This window comes from Protomyctophum parallelum (assembly GCF_964188405.1).
Source record: "Protomyctophum parallelum genome assembly, chromosome: 15".
Classification (NCBI taxonomy): domain Eukaryota; kingdom Metazoa; phylum Chordata; class Actinopteri; order Myctophiformes; family Myctophidae; genus Protomyctophum; species Protomyctophum parallelum.
This window is the reverse complement of record NC_139710.1, coordinates 47,963,285-47,983,657: the sequence shown is the minus strand read 5'-3', so window position 1 is coordinate 47,983,657 and position 20,373 is coordinate 47,963,285. Positions and strand designations below refer to the sequence as shown.

The following is a 20,373-nucleotide window of genomic DNA, read 5'->3' as shown; positions in this document are numbered from 1 at the left end:
GAGTCCATATCAATGCGAGTCATTTGACTTTCACAAACAAAAAGCAACTATACTAAAAGGAAAATATACTGACAAAAGAATACATCGCATGGATGCACCTGGGACGTATCCTCAGTGATGTATCCTGAGGTCAACGGGGTTTCGGGTCTTCCAACATCATACCCCTCACTCAGGCGACCCAGCCGGGGTGATCAAGTCCCGACTTACGTCCCAGTAAGTCCCTCAATCAGTCCCACTAGGGCAAAACCAGGGACACACAATCCGTTGGAACTACTCCAGAACTACTCTGCCAGGGCTGGGAGGTACACTTCTGGCGCATGGAAGGAATAGGCTCTGTGGGTTGTCTCCTGTCCGGGCCCCTCCTACGTCTCACCAGGTCCACTCCTGCTCTCACCAGGCTCAGGACCTGTACTGTACGTTGCATCAGAGTCCCAGCACCAGACACTGGTAGGCAATGGTTCCGCAGGGCACTGGTGCTGCGACTCCGCTTGATGCTTGCATGGCCCTTCTAAAGGCCTCACCGAGGGCTGTTGGGCTTCCTCCTCACGGAGGACACAGGCTGGGGCGCTAACCCATACTGCTCACCTCCTCATGGAGGACACAGGCTGGGGCGCTAACCCATACTGCTCACCAGGGTGCCGTCTACATTCCGGCTGTCACCCGTCTCTCCGGTGGTCACCAGACTATACCTGGTTGTACCTGATACTAATCATACTAAATGAAAATGTGATATTACAGTGATATTAATAATAATGAATTAAAAACAATTTAGTTATTTTAAGGGATTCTTACGAACAGTTAGTTGTCTTTATTTTTTATGTCTGTTCCTAAGATCTAAGACACACACACACCTGCAGTCGATACTGCAGAAAGAACACAGCATTTTACGAACGTACACAGATTTAGAAAGATGCACTTTTATTGCAAAACACTTTTTTGTAAAAAGAAAACCCATGAACAACAAAAATAAAGATTGTGAAACAAAACATATACTAGTACAATACCACATAGTATTGTAATACTCCGATATGCACTCCAAACCTTTTTTTAACCGCTTAGTAAACAAAATAAAAACATACAGGACAAAATCACAATTATTATTATAATTACAACATCACATAGTGCTAGTAGGCAGCAGGGAGTTTATTCTTAAAACAAAACAACTCCTCATTTGAACACACGACCACATTCACATTCTTCTGTTCTATGGCTCTTTATATAAAAACAAATACGTGGGTTCCGTTAAACCAGAGTGGTTTTCAACCTTTTTCATATCAAAGTCCATTATTTATTCAGCATTTCAGCCACGGACCACCATTTGATGAGATGTATCCTCTCAGACCCAAAACTTAATATTTTGTTGTTGAACAAGTTTTCTTGCTGTATTGATGTTGGTACCATTACAAGAGTTAGAGTTCTATAAGGGTCCATTTGGTTACCAACTCTCCCTCATTTAGCTGGGGACCACTGGTTGAAAACCACTGCGTTAAACAGTTCAATATAGAACCAAAAGATTCTACAAACCTCTAAGGTGGTCATACATCTCCGTCTGGGATCTTCATGAAGAACCATGTAACATCCCTGTCAGGTAGAAACCTCTCATCTCCGTTATTACATTTTATTCAATTTCAATTATTTATTTTGCCCTACTTTGTTGTATGACAGTGTCTAACAATTCAAGTGTATTAACAAGAGCTTGTGACTAAATAATAACTACATTTTTTTTTTTTTTGTTAAAAGTTTTGGACATACAAGGTTTCCACCTGACAGCGAATATATAATACCTTTAATACCAACCCCCACAGTGCTGACAACTCGTCATGAGGAAATGACGATGATGCCGGTAAAACATAACGGTTCCCCCTTCCCAGCCATCTGACCTTATCTGGCCTCTACTGCTGCGTCCGTGTGCTATGCTCCACTGCGGCCTGCATGGGATCCATTCATTGGTCCTGTACCTACCCACAGTCTGCTCTTATCTGCCGTCGCTACGGTTCTGCTCCGGTATTGGACCGGTCTGCGGTGGTGGTTCCGTAGCTCCGGTATCCATTGGACCGGTCTGCGGCGGTGGTTCCGTAGCTCCGGTCTCCATTGGACCGGTCTGCGGCGGTGGTTCCGTAGCTCCGGTATCCATTGGACCGGTCTGCGGCGGTGGTTCCGTAGCTCCGGTCTCCATTGGACCGGTCTGCGGCGGTGGTTCCGTAGCTCCGGTATCCATTGGACCGGTCTGCGGCGGTGGTTCCGTAGCCAGCAGTCTGGATGTGTGTCGAGTCACCATGCCAGAGTAGTGGGCGGCGGGAGACCCCTGCATGAGCAGCAAGGGATTCTGGGAAAAAGAAAAAACAATATCGGAAACGTTTGACATCGTCAGCTGACGTCAGCTTGACATCACTTGAGCTTGAGATTGCTGTCCGCGGCCAAACACACATTCTAAAAAAATCCTGCAAAGACTCACCAAAAACAAACAGATGAGATCCCAAACCACTGTCACCAAACTGCCACCTCAGAGGCAGTATTCTATAAAATACTCGTCTTTTGCTGTTCTACACTACAGCATTGCAGGTAATGCGTCAACTACTGCCCATCATTCTTTCTAAGAAAAAGGAACTTGCTGTAATTTTATGGGCAACATTTTTTAAACATCAGTTATTCACCAACAATGTGTTTGCTGTATAGAAAAGGTTACCACACCAAGGTGGAAGTGTATAGGACTCCAAAATAATAGACTATACAGAGATATACAGAGATACTACAGAAAGACTATAGAGACTACAAACAAAACCTTCCCCAGACCATTTTGTACCCCTGCACACAAAGACCCTTTCTCACATTGGACTATTCAAATGGTCTGAATTCTGGGATAGGCGACTGGCAACACTTTTGAGAACAAAACATGTTTTTTTTTTTTATACAAATGGTTAATATTCTAGTTCGTCTTTGACCATGACGTACCTCAGAGCCAACATTCTCTTCCTCAACGGCTCTTAGCCCCTCCTCCGCCTCTCCACCTCTTAGCCCCTCCTCCACCTGTCCATCTCTTAGCTCCTCCTCCTCCTCCTCCTCCTCCTCCTCCTCATTGGCTGTGCAGGAATCAGGCAGATCTGCGACTGGCTGAATGGTGGCCAGGAGGGCAGGTACAGTGAAACAGGACAGGAAGCGTGCCTTCAGCAGCTGGTAGGCTGGGTCAGCAGCAAAACGTTGAACCACTAGGTGGCGTACTGCTGCCACGCGCTCATGCTCCTCTGGAGCTGGACCTGCGGGGCGGGGAGGGGGGGGGATGCAGACGCAACAACACATCTGTGTCAACTAGACCTTTGTATGCACACAGACCTTTGTGCACACAGACCTTTGTATTGGTCAATCAGTTTTTAGAAATATAATCCTAAAAGGAAGCACGTACATCTCAAAAGATTCTACGGATGCTGAACAGAAATGCGTACAGATTAGAAGGAAGGTAGTGAGTCCGCACACCGACCTTTTTTTAAAATAAATAAGATGCAATGTTTCAGGTCAGGAATCACTTCCTGACGAAGACCCGCAAGGGTCGAAACATTGCATCTTATTTATTAATGAAAGTGTGTGTGTGTGTGTGTGTGTGTGTACCTGGTTGACCCGTCTGGATGTAATCATGGTCTGAGATGGAACCAGGTTCACTGTCAGAGTTACCAGCATCTGGACCAGGTAGAGTCTGTAGAGCCGTGTCAACCAGGGACCTCTTGGCCTTGAGCAGAGCACACAGTGTCCGGAGGTTGCTGATGAAAGGCGGCAGGTACGGCAACGCCACGTCCGAACCCGGGAGTGCCACCCCCCCACGGCCGCTCATCCACCGCTCCACCTCCGCCCGGGGCTCCGTGAACAACAGGGAGGGATCCACCTGCGTCTGCGCTATCCTGAGCAGAGGGGGCGTCCTGGGGGAAGACACGGTGGGGGCAGCGTTCACCGTGCCGGGGAAACGAGGCGAGGGCGAACCAGGACGGAGGAGGGCGAGCGGAGAGTGCATGGCGGGAGGACGCGGTTGCCGCAAGGGTGAAAATGGTGGTCGGAATGAAGGTCCTGTTGGACCAGGGGATGAACCACGTTGAAGACCAAGGGATGGACCATGTTGAAGACCGGTTGGAGGCCTGACGTGACCGCCGTGAGGGCTTCCAACCGGGAGGGAGGAGGAGGGGGCAGCTTGAGGCTGAACGCTGGCGGGTGGTGGTGGCCGTGGCTGGAAGCAAGGTCCTGAGGGACCGGGTGGAGTACCTGGCGGAGGTGGACAGATTTGGACGTGGTGGAAGATGGGACTGAATCCATATTGGAGGGAGGTAGAAGCAACTTGAGACTGAACACTGGTGGGTGGAGGGCGGGGCTGGACGGAAGATCCGGGTGGAGGACTAGGTGGAGGCAGGACGCTGGGGAATTTGAGCAAACCGAGATGGATTCCACCTGGGAGGGGGGAGGAGGCAGATCGAGGTGGAACACTGGTGGCCGGTGGGGCATGATGAGAGTGCGGGGCCTGTGTCTTCTTGCTGCTGTTTGGGGATGGAATCAGCTGTTGGAAGACAACATTCCTATGTGGCGTCAAGAGAGGGAGTGGCAATTTTAAACCCGGGGGTAGGTCTCCAGGGCCCACCTGAACCAGTCCATCGGCCGTCATCTTCCACAGCGTCTTGCCAGGAGGCAGCGTGTCAGGATGAGAGTCAATTTTGGGCTTTTTTCTTTGTCGTCTAGGAGTAACTCTTTTCTTCTCCTTGGCTTCAATCTACAGTAGGATCAAAACAACAACAAGGAGTCAAGAGACTGCTATCATAACAACTAGAAGGAAACACCTGGGTAGCAGTGTGCATGGTATCACTCTCTGAACATGTGGAGGTCTGCGCTCTACTGAGCAAAATAGTCAAAGAATTATGAGAGTATTTACAGGGGATTTTTTTTATTTTGATAAGAATTATTGTCTTATTATATGTCTGCCTGTAAATATTTTGTAATAAATAAACCTATTAAATCTACTGAGCTAGTTTTAGATGTTTTTAGAGGTTTTGTGACATTTTCACTTTTTTTTGTTTTTCTTGTAGGTTTAATGACCTCAATTACACACACAACCTGAACTTTGAACATTCAGTGGATTTTCTGTGGTCTGGCGTTTTCTCTGTATGTTCTGAAGCTTTTTGAGCTGCAATGAAAACAGGCCTCAACAGTGACATCTGCTGGCAAATCCCATTGTCATATACATGGGATTGTAGACTCTTACCTCACAGTCCACAGGAAAAGCACTCGTTTGAGCCAGAAAACCACAGACCACAGAATGTACTGAATGTTAAAAGTTTTTTGGGGGGTGCAATTGAGCTCAGAAAACCTAAATTAAAAAAATGCCAGTTAAGGAAAATCTCAACTTAAGATGAATTTACACCAGCAAAACCTGTAGTCAGTTGGTCTGTAGGTATTTCTGAACCTGGGAAACGCAGTAAATTGCACAGCTAAATCCACTATTCATTCTAGATGTTGACACTGAATCCTCTTTGAAACCAAGATGTCCGTTATGTGTTGCCATCAAGGTTACATAATTAATTACCTTGGCGGCTGCATCCTCCTTCATACATTTGACCTTCTCCGTAACCTTGCGCTGTCGCTTCCTGCCCTTGCATGTTTCAGCCGGACTGGTGATTATCGTGCCGTCGGGATGATCACTCTCCCCGCTGGTGGTTTCAGAGGGGAGACTCGGTTGGCCTGGGACTGTGGGAGCAGCGGCGCCACTGACAGAGGAACTGGGTGACGGAGGGATGGCCGAGGGATTGTGAGGAAGTGGTACAGCTTGTAATGCAGTAGGAGAGGGCATGGTGATAGGAGAATTAGACGTGGAAACAGGAGTATTAGACATGGTGACAGGGGTATTAGGAGACATGGTGACAGGGGTATTAGGAGACATGGTGACAGGGGTATTAGGAGACATGGTGCCGGGGGTAGCGGAGGACGTGGATCCAGCCAGCGGTTGACGGGTCTGGGGAACAAAGTGGTGAGGAAACGGCAAAGGTGGCCCCTGAGCGCACATGGCAGGATGCATCACGAGAGGAAGATATTGAAGATGCATGTTGGAAGGTATCGACGTGAGGATGTGAGGAGGTATGCTAGGGAGGCTCATCCACGGAGAGACGGGAAGAGGAGGAGTGTTGCTCTTCGTCGGCTGTTGCATTACCAGCTGCAGATGTGGTTGAGGCGATTGTGGACATGGTTGACGTGTCACTTGTTGTTGCTGAGATGTGTGTACTTGTTGTTGTTGTTGTTGCTGTTGTAGTAAGTGCTTTATATGATGTTGATGTTGTTGTTTGGTTTGTGTGACGCATGGCAACAGTTCAAGAGCGGTCCGATTCGAGTCCTGCTTAGATTTCCTCTCCTCTATTGCCCCCTTGCAGCCCGTCAGGTCCACGCAGAGCGTCTTCAGCAGCAGCAGGAAGACCGAGGTGGAGGAGAGGCGCACCTTCTCTCCTCTCTCCCGGAGGCGGTCTGCGTCGCTCCTCTTGGTCCAGGGAGCGGGCAGCAGCAGGTTTCCGATCCACGGCGTCACGGCCGCCATGAGCCTGAACTGCATCATCCGGTCCATGTTTTTGGCAGCAACGACGTCTTTGGCAGCAACGACGTCTTTGGCGGTGACGGAGGAGGCCTTTTTCTGCATCAGATAGTTCAGGTGTTTGCACGACACCTGGATCAGGGCATCGGGCCGGTGCCGTCCCCAGCGGGGCAGTGGTTTAGGGGCTTGTCCGAACAGAGAGTCCACCTGGACCCCCAGGCGGCTCACGATGGTGGAGCGCACCCCATTCGGGGAACCTTTGTCGGAAGTGGTGGGGGGCAGGGAGGAGCGGGGTTCTGGGCGCGCCACCAGGCAGCCCTTCAACGCGTCCCATTTTCCGACTCTAGGGCAAGGGAGCCACTCCTCCATGGGCGGGAGAGGGTGCTCCTTCTTCACCTTCCACACCGTTTGGACTTCCGTCACCACCTCCTCCACTCCCTGTATCTCCTCCACCTGCGTCTCCTCTCCTCCCCGTTCCTCTGTCTGCACAGCCTTCTCCACTCCTCGTCTCTCCTGTGTCTGCACCTCCTCTCCTCCCTGTCTGCCCTGTGTCTGCTCCTCCTCTCCTCCCTGTCTGCCCTGTGTCTGCACCTCCTCTCTTCTCTGTCTGCCCTGTGTCTGCTCCTCCTCTCCTCCCTGTCTGCCCTGTGTCTGCACCTCCTCTCCTCCCTGTCTGCCCTGTGTCTGCACCTCCTCTCCTCCCTGTCTGCCCTGTGTCTGCACCTCCTCTCTTCTCTGTCTGCCCTGTGTCTGCTCCTCCTCTCCTCCCTGTCTGCCCTGTGTCTGCACCTCCTCTCCTCCCTGTCTGCCCTGTGTCTGCACCTCCTCTCTTCTCTGTCTGCCCTGTGTCTGCTCCTCCTCTCCTCCCTGTCTGCCCTGTGTCTGCTCCTCCTCTCCTCCCTGTCTGCCCTGTGTCTGCGCCTCCTCTCCTCCCTGTCTGCTCTCCGTTTGCACCTCCTGTCCTCCCTGTCTGCCCTGTGTCTGCACCTCCTCTTCTCCCTGTCTGCTCTCCGTTTGCACCTCCTGTCCTCCCCGTCTCTCGTCCGTCTGCATCTCCTCTCCTGCCCGTCTCTCCTGTGTCTGCGTCTCCTCTCGTCGCCGTCTCTCCCGTGTCTCCTCCACTTTCCGTCTCACTGCCTTCTTGTCGTCCTCACTGTCACTGTCCATGTACACCAGCAGCGACTCGTCCTCGCTCTCCTCATCACTGATCTCATCCTCATCGTCACTCTCCTCCTTTTTGATTCGTCTCCTGGTTGTCTGCTTCCGCCTCTGCCTGGGGGCTGGGGCGGCGTTTTGACCCGCCTCGCCGGCTGCCCGCCGGCTACGCCTTTTTCCCCTTTTCCACTGTGACCTCTTGGGCACCTACAGGATGACAAAAATAAGTGAGTCCGTGTGTGGATCTGTCTGTCTGTCTGTCTGTCTTGTATGTGTACTGTATCAGTGTTTACCCAACGCACAAGTGGATTTTTGCGTAATGGAAACTAGATGGCTGTGTCATATCTGTTGACCATGTACTTGTGAGTAGCCGAAATGTAGTGTGGTTGCCTATAGGCAAGCAGACTATCGTTATTGCACTCCAGCGTTTAAATCGTCGAAAGCGTTTAAATCGTTTAAATCATGCTCTGTCCTCATCACGCAATTCCCTTATGCAAGATGAAGGCGTTTATTAGCATACTGCTTTACGTTCAAATCGTTTTCCGTCCCAAATATGATGCTGTAACTGTTGTTATTGGCAATGTTCATGAATCATGATTAAGTCTGTTATTTTTTATCAAATGTGCGGTAAACTGTAATCATTCTGGCCATGATGACTGGGAATTTAAAATCCTAGCGCGACCTCTGCCCTGTGTGTGTGTGTGTGTGTGTGTGTGTCCTACAGTACTTACTGTACCACTGTACTTCCTCCACTCTCTCATACACTGAGCATCAAAACGGTTTGGAATCTCAGCAGCAATCCTCGCCCAACGACCTGAAACAAAAGGGCGATGTTGTGGCGATAAAACTCGCCCAAGTAAAAGTGCAATTACGCGCTAGAAGGATACACTAAATGTTTTGATCCTTTCACATTGCTGTCAAGAAACCACTGCATACGTTTGAAATATTTGAAACCTTAAGCCACAGGCTTATTTCCTCATTTCCTTCATTTGTTCGTTTTTCTTTGTCTTCCAAAGATTTTACATTTAAATCTTCAACAAAAATACTTCATGAAATTTCATAAAATAAAAACTAAGCTATAATGACTAAAAGTAGGACTAAACATAATTAACAATTTTGTTAACAAATATAAACTAGACTATCATTTTATTGATGGACTAGTGGAAAAGAGATCCAGTAGAACTAAGACAAGACATGTTATGCTTGGTTGGTGTCATCCTCCGAAAATAGTACAAGCTGAGCTTGTAGATAGTCTATTTTTGGAACACAATTACAATTTAGGCATTTAGCAGAATTACAGTAAATTAGAACAACACATAGCAATACATCAAATACATAAAAAAGCTAAGAACCTAACATCCGTCTAACAGTGGAACATCTACAGTAAATAATGAAACTATGAGTATATAGAGTGATGTCTACATAAAATGCTATTTCAATGACATAAGTTGAGCCTTTGCATACGCCTGTCATCAAGGTCATTGAGGCTAGGACAAGTGCTACGGGCTGAAGAGGTGGATTTTCAGACTACGACAGAAGATTGGGAGTCTGCAGTTCTGACTGTAATAGGAAGTGCGTTCCATAGTTTGGACTAGCCAGAAGGCAGAGCAGGTCAATCATAGCCTGGGTTCCAGCCTCATTCGCTGCGTTCTGTGTTTCTGTTTTGTCACTCGCTACTCAGCCTGGCCAGCAGGCAGCAGACTCGTATTTCATAACATCACCTGTTACAGAGCCACGCTGTTGCTGAGATGTCATTATCCAGGGCCACTCTGTCCATGCTTCTCACTGTTTTCTTTTTTATTTTATTTATTTTGTGGATTTTCTGCCTTTATTGACAGTATCAAGTGAAGACGAACAGGAAAGAGGGAGAGACAAGCAGCAAATGTCATCATGAACGGGCATGCGCCTGGACCACTTGGCCAGCGGGCGCCCCATGCTTCTCACTGTTGAAAAAAAAAAAAAATGGCGCCAGTTCGACACCCCTTACCAACTCCATGTTTCTGGACCAGAATGAGTAGAAGTCTTCTCTCATTTTCATCAAATGCCCCTCGCTTAATTCCTGGTTTCAGAATATCATGATACCTAGTGCAAACACACAAATACATAAGTATTATGTTACCTATCTACTATACATGTCAACAATCTGTAATAGATTAATTTAACCCATTGAGACCTGAGACCAGATTCTAAGTTTTCTTAAAATCCTATGATTCTATATCAGTGGTTCTCAAACTATGCCCAATCTCAAAATATTTTGTTTCAGGGACCCCCAGAAGCAAATATTTGAGTTAAAAACTTTTGCTGTGAAATATATATTCAAATATTTTCACAAATTTTTCAAAAATAGCAGATCTACAAGCTATGAGCTTGTAGATCTAAATAATGGTTAGTTATAGTTACTAGCCCTTACCCGTTGTGAGATATTTGCCCCCCCCTTGTGGCCGTGGGGGGTACTGTGCCCGGGTGCGTTTGTAATTGACTACATACTATATGACTATACATACAATTAATAATCATTAATGTGTCAAATCGAAAAAAGGGCTTTGTTACTCCCTCCATATTCATATGGTCAATGCCTGTGTGAAAGGTGGGAGTGATTGGTGCAGGCAGTAAGGAGCTATGGCAGTGTTTCTGACACACAGACAGACAGACACACACACAGGCAGACAGACATTGTTAGAATTATAGTATGATGATGATGATAGTATGATAATAATGTAGTTTTAAATAGCCCCCTAGTATCCCCCTTCACATTCAATAGATCCCGTGATCTTTTGTGGTCAGAACAAAATACATATTTAGCCACCTGTTCGAATGCCCCGGCCCCCTGTCAAAAATAGCTAAAACGAAAGAAAGCATCAGATGAAAAAAAAACAAAATGAACACCCATCTTTTACTTTCTCTAATAACCACATAAAACATGAACCTTGGTTTATAAAAACCAAAGTTTAGTCCTTTAACGACGCAAGAAGCATGGGATTGATCATGATCATATTGAAGACAACTTTTCATGATGATGAAAAAATAATTCATCAACATGAAAAGTTGCGAACAGCTGTTTAATTTTGGGACATTTAATGTTGGGTCTTACCATGTGAGAACAGCTGTCCAACAAGGGTTTTATTATTTGCTATCAAACAGAATGTGAGTTGGAACTTTCAAGCGAACTGTTGCCTGTGTGACTGAAACCATCCAGTAGGAGTCTACCTGTCTCTAACTGCTCCGTCAGTTCTTCCAGGAACCTCCATTTTGATTCTCCACCAGTTCTTCTCTCCATGACGAGACACTGCTTGCAGCAACAGCTACACGCACACACACACACGCACCCACACACCCACACACACATGCGCGCACCGCACACCCACACACAATGTTTGAAAATGGAAGCAAGCTGCTAAAATAATAATCGACATTAATATTCATGCTTTAAAATGTATATTCTCTCTATAGTGTGAAACGCTTCCATCCACATTTTTGTATAGATATTATCGTGCTGGTTTATTGAAAGGAAGCGGCCTCTCTCACCTCGTCTTCTTCTGGGCTCCAGGTGCCTTTTCGGAGAGACGGGTCGAGAACCCCATTCCATCTGTACAGCAACTGGAAAGGTTGACGACCATCCATGAAATAACTCACTGGAGACGGATAAACAGACACGCGACCAATCAGGGCCTATACTACAGTATATTAAATCACACTGTACAAGAGTGGCGGGTGTGTAGTCAAAAAGCTCAGCGCACCATCAGATACAGGCCCCACCCCAGCCACAAACTGTTCATGCCTCTACAACGACCTCAGATGACAGTTAAGTGACAATTTAAGGACTTTTAAGAGCTTTTTAACAAACAAACATACAAAAAACATTACTGCATCAAAAGTAATCAACAAACTATACTGTAAAACAAAATTGGCCAAATTGTCAAAAAATATAAGGAGGCAAAAACTATGAAAATAAGCTCCGGGTCAAACAAAATGGGAAGCCCCAGATAAATATAATTATTTTGGGAAATTGGGGGTCACGGCATGAAAAGGTTGAGAACCACGGATTTAAATCTCGGTTTTCAAAATGTGACACTTCCATAAAAGTGTGTTTCTTCACCTCAGTAGCAAATACGTTGAAACACACCGACAGCCTGTCACCCATAATACGGACATGCCCAAAAATTAAATATGTGAAATCTTAGTTTACTTACTATGGGTATAATAAGTATAAAGCAATCTTACCCTTATATAAGTATAACGTAATCGTACTCTGTACAGTACAGGTATAATGCAATCTTACTCTGGGTATAAGGTATAAAGTTTCCCATCCTCATCTTGTCCACCAGCTCAATGAGGGCTTCGTCTTCGTCCTCTGTCCACCTGTTGTTTTTGAACGTCTTGGAGATGTAACGCTGATACAACTGGAGACACATGAACGCCGTCCTGCTGGTCTGCAGACAGCGGCAGAGACAGACAGACAGACAGACAGACAGAGAGGTAGAAAGACAAATAAACAGAAAACAAAAATGTATGTTGAATTGAATACACAGGACATCGATGGAAACAAGCCCTGTGCTTAAGAGAGAGAGAGAGAGAGGGAAAATATGCCAGAAAGGCATTACATTCCAGGTCCAGGCACTCAAGGTGGATTTGTAGGTAGACCTTGATTTAAATGGGCTACAAACATTAAAAAAACACCTAAAGCTTATTAGTACCCAAAGCTTAAGGCTTATTGGATTATCCTTTTAGCATTCTTTTGAATAAATCTGTGCCACCGTTCCTTTTTTTAATTCAATCAAAACATGTCCCACCCCTCTCTCCCAGTCTCTCAACAGATTAGAGAATGTCACCTGCCTTTCCCCTTACTTGACCCCCAAAGTAAGAGTTCTATGTATCTATGAGCTCTCTGTCTGTTTTCAGATCGTAATGACTTATAATCATTCTACCAATATCTCTCTCTCTAGTTATCCTCTCCCAGTCTCACCTCTAGTTCCTGTGCTATCCTCTCCCAGTCTCACCTCTAGTTCCTGTGCTATCTTGTCCCAGTCTCTCTCCTGGTGTTCCTTGCTGATCTCCTTCAGACGATCGATCTCCTCTTGGCCCCAGCGGGCCTTGTTGATGGACGGATGGAGAACGTTCTGCCAAAAGCGACAGATGTCCTGAGCCTCCCTCGTTCCCTCAAACTGAACAAAAGGAGAGGAAGATTAGCGGTTAAACACTCACGTCAACAGAAAGACAGACAGACTTAAGACAGGTATTAAGAGACATATAGTAATATAGAGAGACAGACAGACAGGTAAAAACCTACATCAATATTAGAGATCTTTTCCCAGTCATGGTTGTCAAAGCGATCACCAACCAGCTCCTCCTCATTCTGCGCCCTTGCCAATCAGAGAGCAAACAGTAAGACAGATACACAGACAACAGACAGTAAGACAGGTAGAGAGAGGCCGACAGATAGTCTTACTTTATCACGACTATGTCTTTCTCCAGTTGGTCTATCTGTTGCGCGATGTCTTCTTGCTGGGAGAAATACAGCTGTGGGTCTACTTTCTGGGACGAAGACAACTTTTGAGTCAGATAGTCTATCCTAAAAAGAGACAGACGGAGAAAGAAATTCACACAGGATGAGACAGACAGAAATATGTACTTAACTCATGCAGTAATTCAAAGAGTACGAATAGCCTATATACTAGTTCCCTCAACTCTAGTCCTGCGTGGCCAGACTGTTGCCTCCCACAAGGAAATACGTCCATCATAGTGTGGCACAACGGAAGCTCTGAAAATGATATTAGTGATGAAGCGGATGTGAAGCCTCCTCCCCACTTCAATTTCGTCTTTACAGTCGCAAAGTTTATCGGAATATAAATCACAATCATCTAAGCATATAACGCTTGCTGCTTAGCAGAAATGCAAATTTAAAATGTAAGATATTTTAAGATATATTTTCGTAAACGGGAGGTGTAGTTCCAGACCTCTATACAGCATCCGGAGGTTGTGCAATAGTTGTCTGGCGGCCAATGGCCATGCAAGACTGTCTCAACCCTAATTAACAAAACAGGGCTGAGGGACAACAGAGCTGAGGGAACATACGACTGACCTTAGTAATAGTAGTAGTTTTATTATTATTTGCATTTGTACTTGTTTAGTTTGGGCTTGATGAGTCTTTTCATGCGGTCTTCAGCAACAGCATGAATAAGAAGAGTCTTTTGCCAGCCCTCCCCTGGACAGGAAACAGGAAACAGACATCAGAAGGGGCATTTGCTTGGTCATTTAATGTAACCAAACCTCATTTGATCTTGGTCTCCCGTTAGCAGAATCTGTCTTTGAGAGATTACATCTAATGTAACCTAAACTCATCCAGTCTAACCTCATATAATCTCATCTCTAACCCATTCTAGGCAGGAACCCCCTTTGGTCTTTTAAGCGTTATGCGTTATGTTATGCTTTAGCCGCTGAAAAATAGCAGATCTACACGCTCATAGCGCGGCACCGAGTGCCGTGCTATGAACTTGTAGGTCTGCTATTTTTGAAAAATCGTGAAAATGTGGCGCAAATCTTTGAATACCCGTAATTTCCGGACTATAAGGCGCACCAGCCAAATTTAGGGAAAATCCCAAATATGTAAGTATACAAGCCGCACCGGACTATAAGCCGCAGGTGGCCCCCTAGTGGCCGTTTCGTTAGCTCAGAGCCTTAGATGGCTCTGCTTTAGCTGTAAAGATCCATAGATAAGCCGCACCGTTGTATAAGCCGCAGGGTTCAAATCATGGGTAAAAAGGTGCGGCTTATAGTCCGGAAATTACGGTATATATTTCAGAGCCAAAATGCCTCAGTCCAAAATGGGTAAATGTCACCTAACATCATCTGGTGTGAATAGTAGTCTTGTTTGTATGTGTTCTTACATCTCTAATGTCAACCTAACTTAATTCTTACATCTTTTCAGTTTCATCCGTTGTGAATCCACACATTGTGTCATGTTTCTGGCCTTTTCCTTTGATTCCGGATTGGCTGGAGGACCCTGGGAAAAAACAATGTTTCATTGGACAATGGAAGGCTATGAGAATCAGTCAGTCGGGACTGATTCAGTCAGGGAATGAACTGCTGCCAGTTAACACCCTGAGCGCACAGCCCTTTCAATTAGTAACGCTACATTAGTAACGCTACATTAGTAACGCTACATCAAGCTACTTCAGCCACATCCGGGATAACATTCGGTCCGTCGCTAAATGTGCTCCGCTGCTATAAATCGCTGGGCGCTATGAATTTATGGATTAAATAACCCCGGGCGTTCGGAGGGTTAAGTGACTGACGACACAATGCAGGCGGAAATAGTACTGAACAAACTGGTTTACAGAATTATTAATTAAAAAAAAAGAATCGGGCCGATCATGTCATTTGATCGGAATCGGCAACAGTTATTTTCTCTGACAAAGAAATACATTGGTCCAATTAATCTTCAAAATTTGAAGAGTTCAAATCTGCCTGTGTATATTTAATATGTTGTTATGCTGTTAGCATATTAGACAAACCCACCCTACTAAAGCTTGTTTGTTAAACATTTAGGGCTGTATTTTGTGTGTCTTATGTACCAGGTCTTAACTTAAGACCTGGAGGCGTGATCAATGCCATTTGGCTATTCTGAGTGGCCAAAGAGCATTGACCACGCCTCCAGGTCTTAAGTTAAGTAATAAGACCTGGTACTTAAGACACGCAAAATACAGCCCTCAGAATGAATTGTCTTTCAAATACTATTATGTCCAGGAGTTTATTGGTACTTGACTAATCAATCATGAACCAGTATCAAATTGGCACCAGTTCTCTGTACGCATCCCTAGCCTTACCAGACCAGTGAGTTTGTCTTTGAAGTATGGTTTGAGGAAGCGTCCCAGGAACAGTTTGGCTTGGTTGGAACCACGATGTGGATGTGATGCGGGGGTAGCTTGTCCTCTACCTGTCAGCTGAGACTCCAACTCCCTCTAGAAGACAAAGATGGAAAAACATTATTATTATTATTGATATATTATTGATAATAATGATATGATTATGGTCAGGAGAGCTTAGAGTGTGCTACTATGTTTACACTCCAGTCACCAAGTAAAACGTCTATAAACACACACATCAGGGTGTCTGTGAGCAAAGCATGGGTACATGCATGTACTACACATACCAGACAGTGGCCTTGTGGTTAGAGTGGCCGCTAAGGTTGGGCGATATGCCAATTTTTTTCAACCGCCCATCGTCTGACAAATATTCGCCGATTAACGATGTATTCGTGTCATAAAAGTAAAGTGAGAACAGCTCACTGCAGGTCGCAAAAAAGCCAGATCTACAAGCTCTCAAGGCGCCACGTCCTGCCTGTTTTCGCAGCTCCGTTCGCTAGGCGTTGAGAGCTTGTAGATCAGTCTGTTTCTGCAGACTGCACCGCAGCTGCGCAGCCAGGGTAACTTGCTCCCTTGCTACCCCGCAACGGCGGTCCGTCGGAGGCTCGGAGAGGAGCAGCGGAGCCCACAAGCTGCTGCGGCCTGGCTGCTGCTGATCTACAAGCTCTCAAGGCATCGCGTCCTGCCTGTTTTTGCAGTGCCGTTCGCTACGCGTTGAGAGCTTGTAGATCTGTCTATTTTTGCAGCGTTGTCAATAAAAATAACTTAGATTACAGGCGGATATGAAGTTCAATCAGCAGTACCAGTAGGGGCTACACGCTAAGCTAACTTATGATCCCCGAGCCTATACACTTACACTAGTAGACAGTTGCCCCCCCCGACTTCACGGGTGAGGCATTGGGATTGTGATGAGACACGAGACAGCAGTGTGCATTCTGTTGTGACTGTATATTATTAAACTGCATGGGTCTGGACTCCGGAGCTTAAACAACATGTAGGCTACATCCTCCCAGCTCCCAGCCTTTACTCTGGCTGGCGGCTGCCGTAAGTGCCGTGCCCCGGTGCCCGATGCTGCTGAGTGCGGGGACTGTGGGAGCATACATTATACATAACGGGAGGAGGTGATTTCCACCCGGCCGCTGTTACTACTTTGCTGGGCCAAATTGATTCACATGTTGCTCACACTTTACATGTTAATTGGGCTAAATCGTCCCGAGAAATCGCCTAATAGAAATATTCTGCGATTGGATTCGTATATTCGCGATTGACGATGTATTCGTATCGTCACCCAACCCTAGTGGCCGCCCTGAAACTGGGAGGTCGGGGTTCGATCCCTGGCCGGCTCATACCAAAGACTGTAAAATGGGACCCAATGCCTCCCTGCTTGGCACTCAGCATCAATGGGTTGGACCCAATGCCTCCCTGCTTGGCACTCAGCATCAATGGGTTGGACCCAATGCCTCCCTGCTTGGCACTCAGCATCAATGGGTTGGACCCAATGCCTCCCTGCTTGGCACTCAGCATCAATGGGTTGGATTGGGGGTCAAATCAACTAATGATTCCCGAGTGCAGCGCATGGTGCGGCTCACCGCTCCAAGAGATGGGTCAAATGCGGAGAACAAATTTCACTGCAGTAACGTGTGTGATTAATCGTACGTTTTTTACATACTGTACTATACGCGTGTGTGTGTGTGTGTGTGTGTGTGTGTGTGTGTGTGTGTGCTGTATACTTGTTGCAGTCTGTTGTCTAGTAGTAGGGTTTCTAACTGTTGTAGTTTCTCCTGTAGAATCTGCTGGTACACCATGTTCATCTGCAGACAGCTCTCTGTGTTCATAGGAAGATCCAACTCACTTCCACTCTACACAGGCACACAGGCACACAGGCACACAGGCACACACGCACACACACACACACACACACACACACACACACACACACACACACACACACAGACACACACACACACACACACACACACACACACACACACACACACACACACACACACACACACACTTAGAGGACTGCATGTACGGATATACAGCAGGGAATGATGGAGAAGAAGAGAAAAGATAGAAAATAAGAGATTAGAAGAGAAGAACTTGACTAACCTCATCATCATCATCATCATCATCATCATCACTGTCATCATCTTCATCTGGAGAGAGAGAAACAAACAGACAGAAAGGTTCAATATACAGCATAACATGTCAAATAGAATTGCTATGGTAAAAATGTCAAGAAGCAGTATGGCTGGAAGGCAAGACACGTTAATTTTAGTGCACAAAGGCTTTTCTGAATGCATTGCATAAGAAGGCATTTAAAGAATACAATGGAGTAAAGGCTGCCCGGCTTGGATGAGTGGACAATGTGTTAGCAATTGTTTCGTTAATTTGCTATAGAGCACCGCAGTCCCGCCCCCTTTCATGACGACGACAGGCTCAGGAAATAATTCCCCATTCATTTTCCCCATAGACATTTCAAAAAGTATTTATTTAAAGACCTTTTAAGGCTCGTACAAAGTCAACTTGAGTTGTGACAAATCATGACAACAAACACAATTTATTGGGCCGAACAAATAATTAGAAAGAAGAAAAAAACGTCACACTTTGTTGTTTTTCTTCTTTGTAATTATTTGTTCGGCCCAAAATATTGTGTTTGTTATCATGATTTGTCACTGTTGTAATATCCAACAGGCTGTGTACTGATAACAGGTACTTGTACGTGAATATGCAATGTACTTATATATGTGTATGGATATATGTGTAAGGTGCACTGCCGGAACTGTAACATACTCTAGGTCTGTTAGGGGCACGCTGAAGGCCGCGTGCTGCAGGCAGTGATTGTGATGTCTAGTCAGTGTAGTCAGTGACGTCAGTAGGACACGAAGTATCCAAGCATATATATGATCCTGTATGACAATAAACCTTGTGATTGTATTGATGTGACCCAAGTCTCCGTGTCATGTTAATCTCTCTCCCGGAGCAGGCCTGCCCGTATGTCCGTCTGTCCGAACCATGGAAATGTCAACCGGGTCGTCACACACCAGAACCAGACGAGGGTCCAAGTACTTAGATTAGAATCAGTAAGCTATTATCATAACAGTCACAACTCGAGTTGGCTTTGTACGGGCCTTAAAAGGTCTATGGGGAAAATGAATGGGGAATTATTTCCTGGGCCTGTCGTGGTCATGAAAGGGGGCGAGACTGCGACGCTCTATAGCACTAGCTTTAGATGTGCTACAATGTTCAACATGCCAGAACAAATGTGATTTCTATTGTTATCTTCAATGGTTGTGTTTGATTGTAGTTGTGTTTTAAGGACTGATTCTGATCAGCGCGACAGCAAATTCCCAGCAAGTTGAAAGATAATATCTCCTTCAGCGCCACCTGGTGGTCACCAGTTTAGGCTCTGAGTGCCAATTCTCCCATTATAAAGAAAGAAAGAATTTGTAATGATATTATGCATGTAATGTGCATGTCATCACCTGTACACCAGATTAGAGGAATTTTTCAAATATGTTAAAAAAAAATAATAATAATAATAAAGAATAAAAAAAAGAATATATATATATATATATTTTTTTTTTTAAAGACGTCTTGTCGTCCGTGGCATCCATTACAAAGACGGCAATAAGACGTCTTGTCGTCCATGGCACTTAAAGAGTGGTGGAACAAAATATATCGTATATCGTATGTGAAATAAGGTTTGTTCGAGTGTCAAACATTGCACATACTTTGTCAATGTTTGGTCAAACCACGTGACTTCCATTGGAAAAGCATTGAGGCGGCCATGAAACACAGACGGAACACAATATGCCAATGTTTGTTTGTGTTACCTGACAGTATGGTGGCATCTTGTCCCAGAGCACTCTCCAGTTGCTGTATCTCTCTCTGGACCTGAAGTCGCTGTTCTGACAGAGAGGCTGCATCCTACATGCACGCACACACACACACACACACACACACACACACACACACACACACTTAGAAAACAAATGCATGAACACAAACGATCATGCATGCAAGTATGCACACACACACACACACACACACACACACACACACACACACACACACACACTTAGAAAACAAATGCATGAACACAAACGATCATGCATGCAAGTATGCACACACACACACACACACACACACACACACACTTCTTATTGTCATTGTTATTAGCATATGCATGTCTCTCACATTGACTGGCTCCTCCTCCTGCTCATCCTCATCCTCATCATCGTCATCATCATCATCATCTGTCCAATCAGAAAGGTTTTAGTCATCTTAAGCATCTTAAAACCACAGACTGACAGACAGACAGACAGACAGACAGACAGACAGACAGACAGACAGACAGACAGACAGACAGACGGGTACCTGTAGAGCTGTCCACGGACATGTCGTGGTGTGCTCCAGACAAAGTCCTTTCCAGTTGTTCAATCTGTCTCTGGACTCTTAGTCTCTCCTCCTCCAGAGACTCAGACATGATGCCTGGGAGGGAAAAAACACATACGTCAGGGTCTGTACATTATCATGAATAATAGATAAATAGACCCATAGTTAAGGGGAGCTAGCCCCTCCTATATACAGCTTTTGTCCCCACATCATGTCTCATATTTGCCATTGACACTGAAAGGAGAAATTAGGTCATATGTGCCTCAAATATGACGTAAAAAAACACAAACATTAAATGCCATTGACAATGAAGGGAAATGTTACGTGATAGACGAGCATGTCCCTGTGACATCCTAGCGTCACTGTCCAGGGGGTGTACTTGTACATCAAGCTGCCTCACGCTACAGA

At 45.7% G+C, this 20,373-nt stretch overlaps 1 protein-coding gene across 1 annotated transcript; it reads right to left on the bottom strand.

Moving 5' to 3' along the window:
• Positions 1-1,027: 1,027 nt before the first annotated feature.
• Positions 1,028-20,058, bottom strand: snapc4 (small nuclear RNA activating complex, polypeptide 4). The gene is made up of 17 exons (XM_083783535.1): positions 19,934-20,058; positions 17,295-17,423; positions 15,526-15,660; positions 14,618-14,702; positions 13,823-13,904; positions 13,149-13,271; positions 12,990-13,062; positions 12,700-12,864; positions 11,982-12,132; positions 11,228-11,334; positions 10,910-11,004; positions 9,690-9,784; positions 8,434-8,516; positions 5,555-7,909; positions 3,604-4,744; positions 2,953-3,254; positions 1,028-2,326 (listed from the first exon to the last, which is right to left on the bottom strand). The coding sequence occupies exons 1-17, from the start codon at positions 20,054-20,056 to the stop codon at positions 1,976-1,978; spliced, it is 5,595 nt and encodes a 1,864-aa protein (XP_083639661.1). The 5' UTR covers positions 20,057-20,058; the 3' UTR covers positions 1,028-1,975.
• Positions 20,059-20,373: the final 315 nt, after the last annotated feature.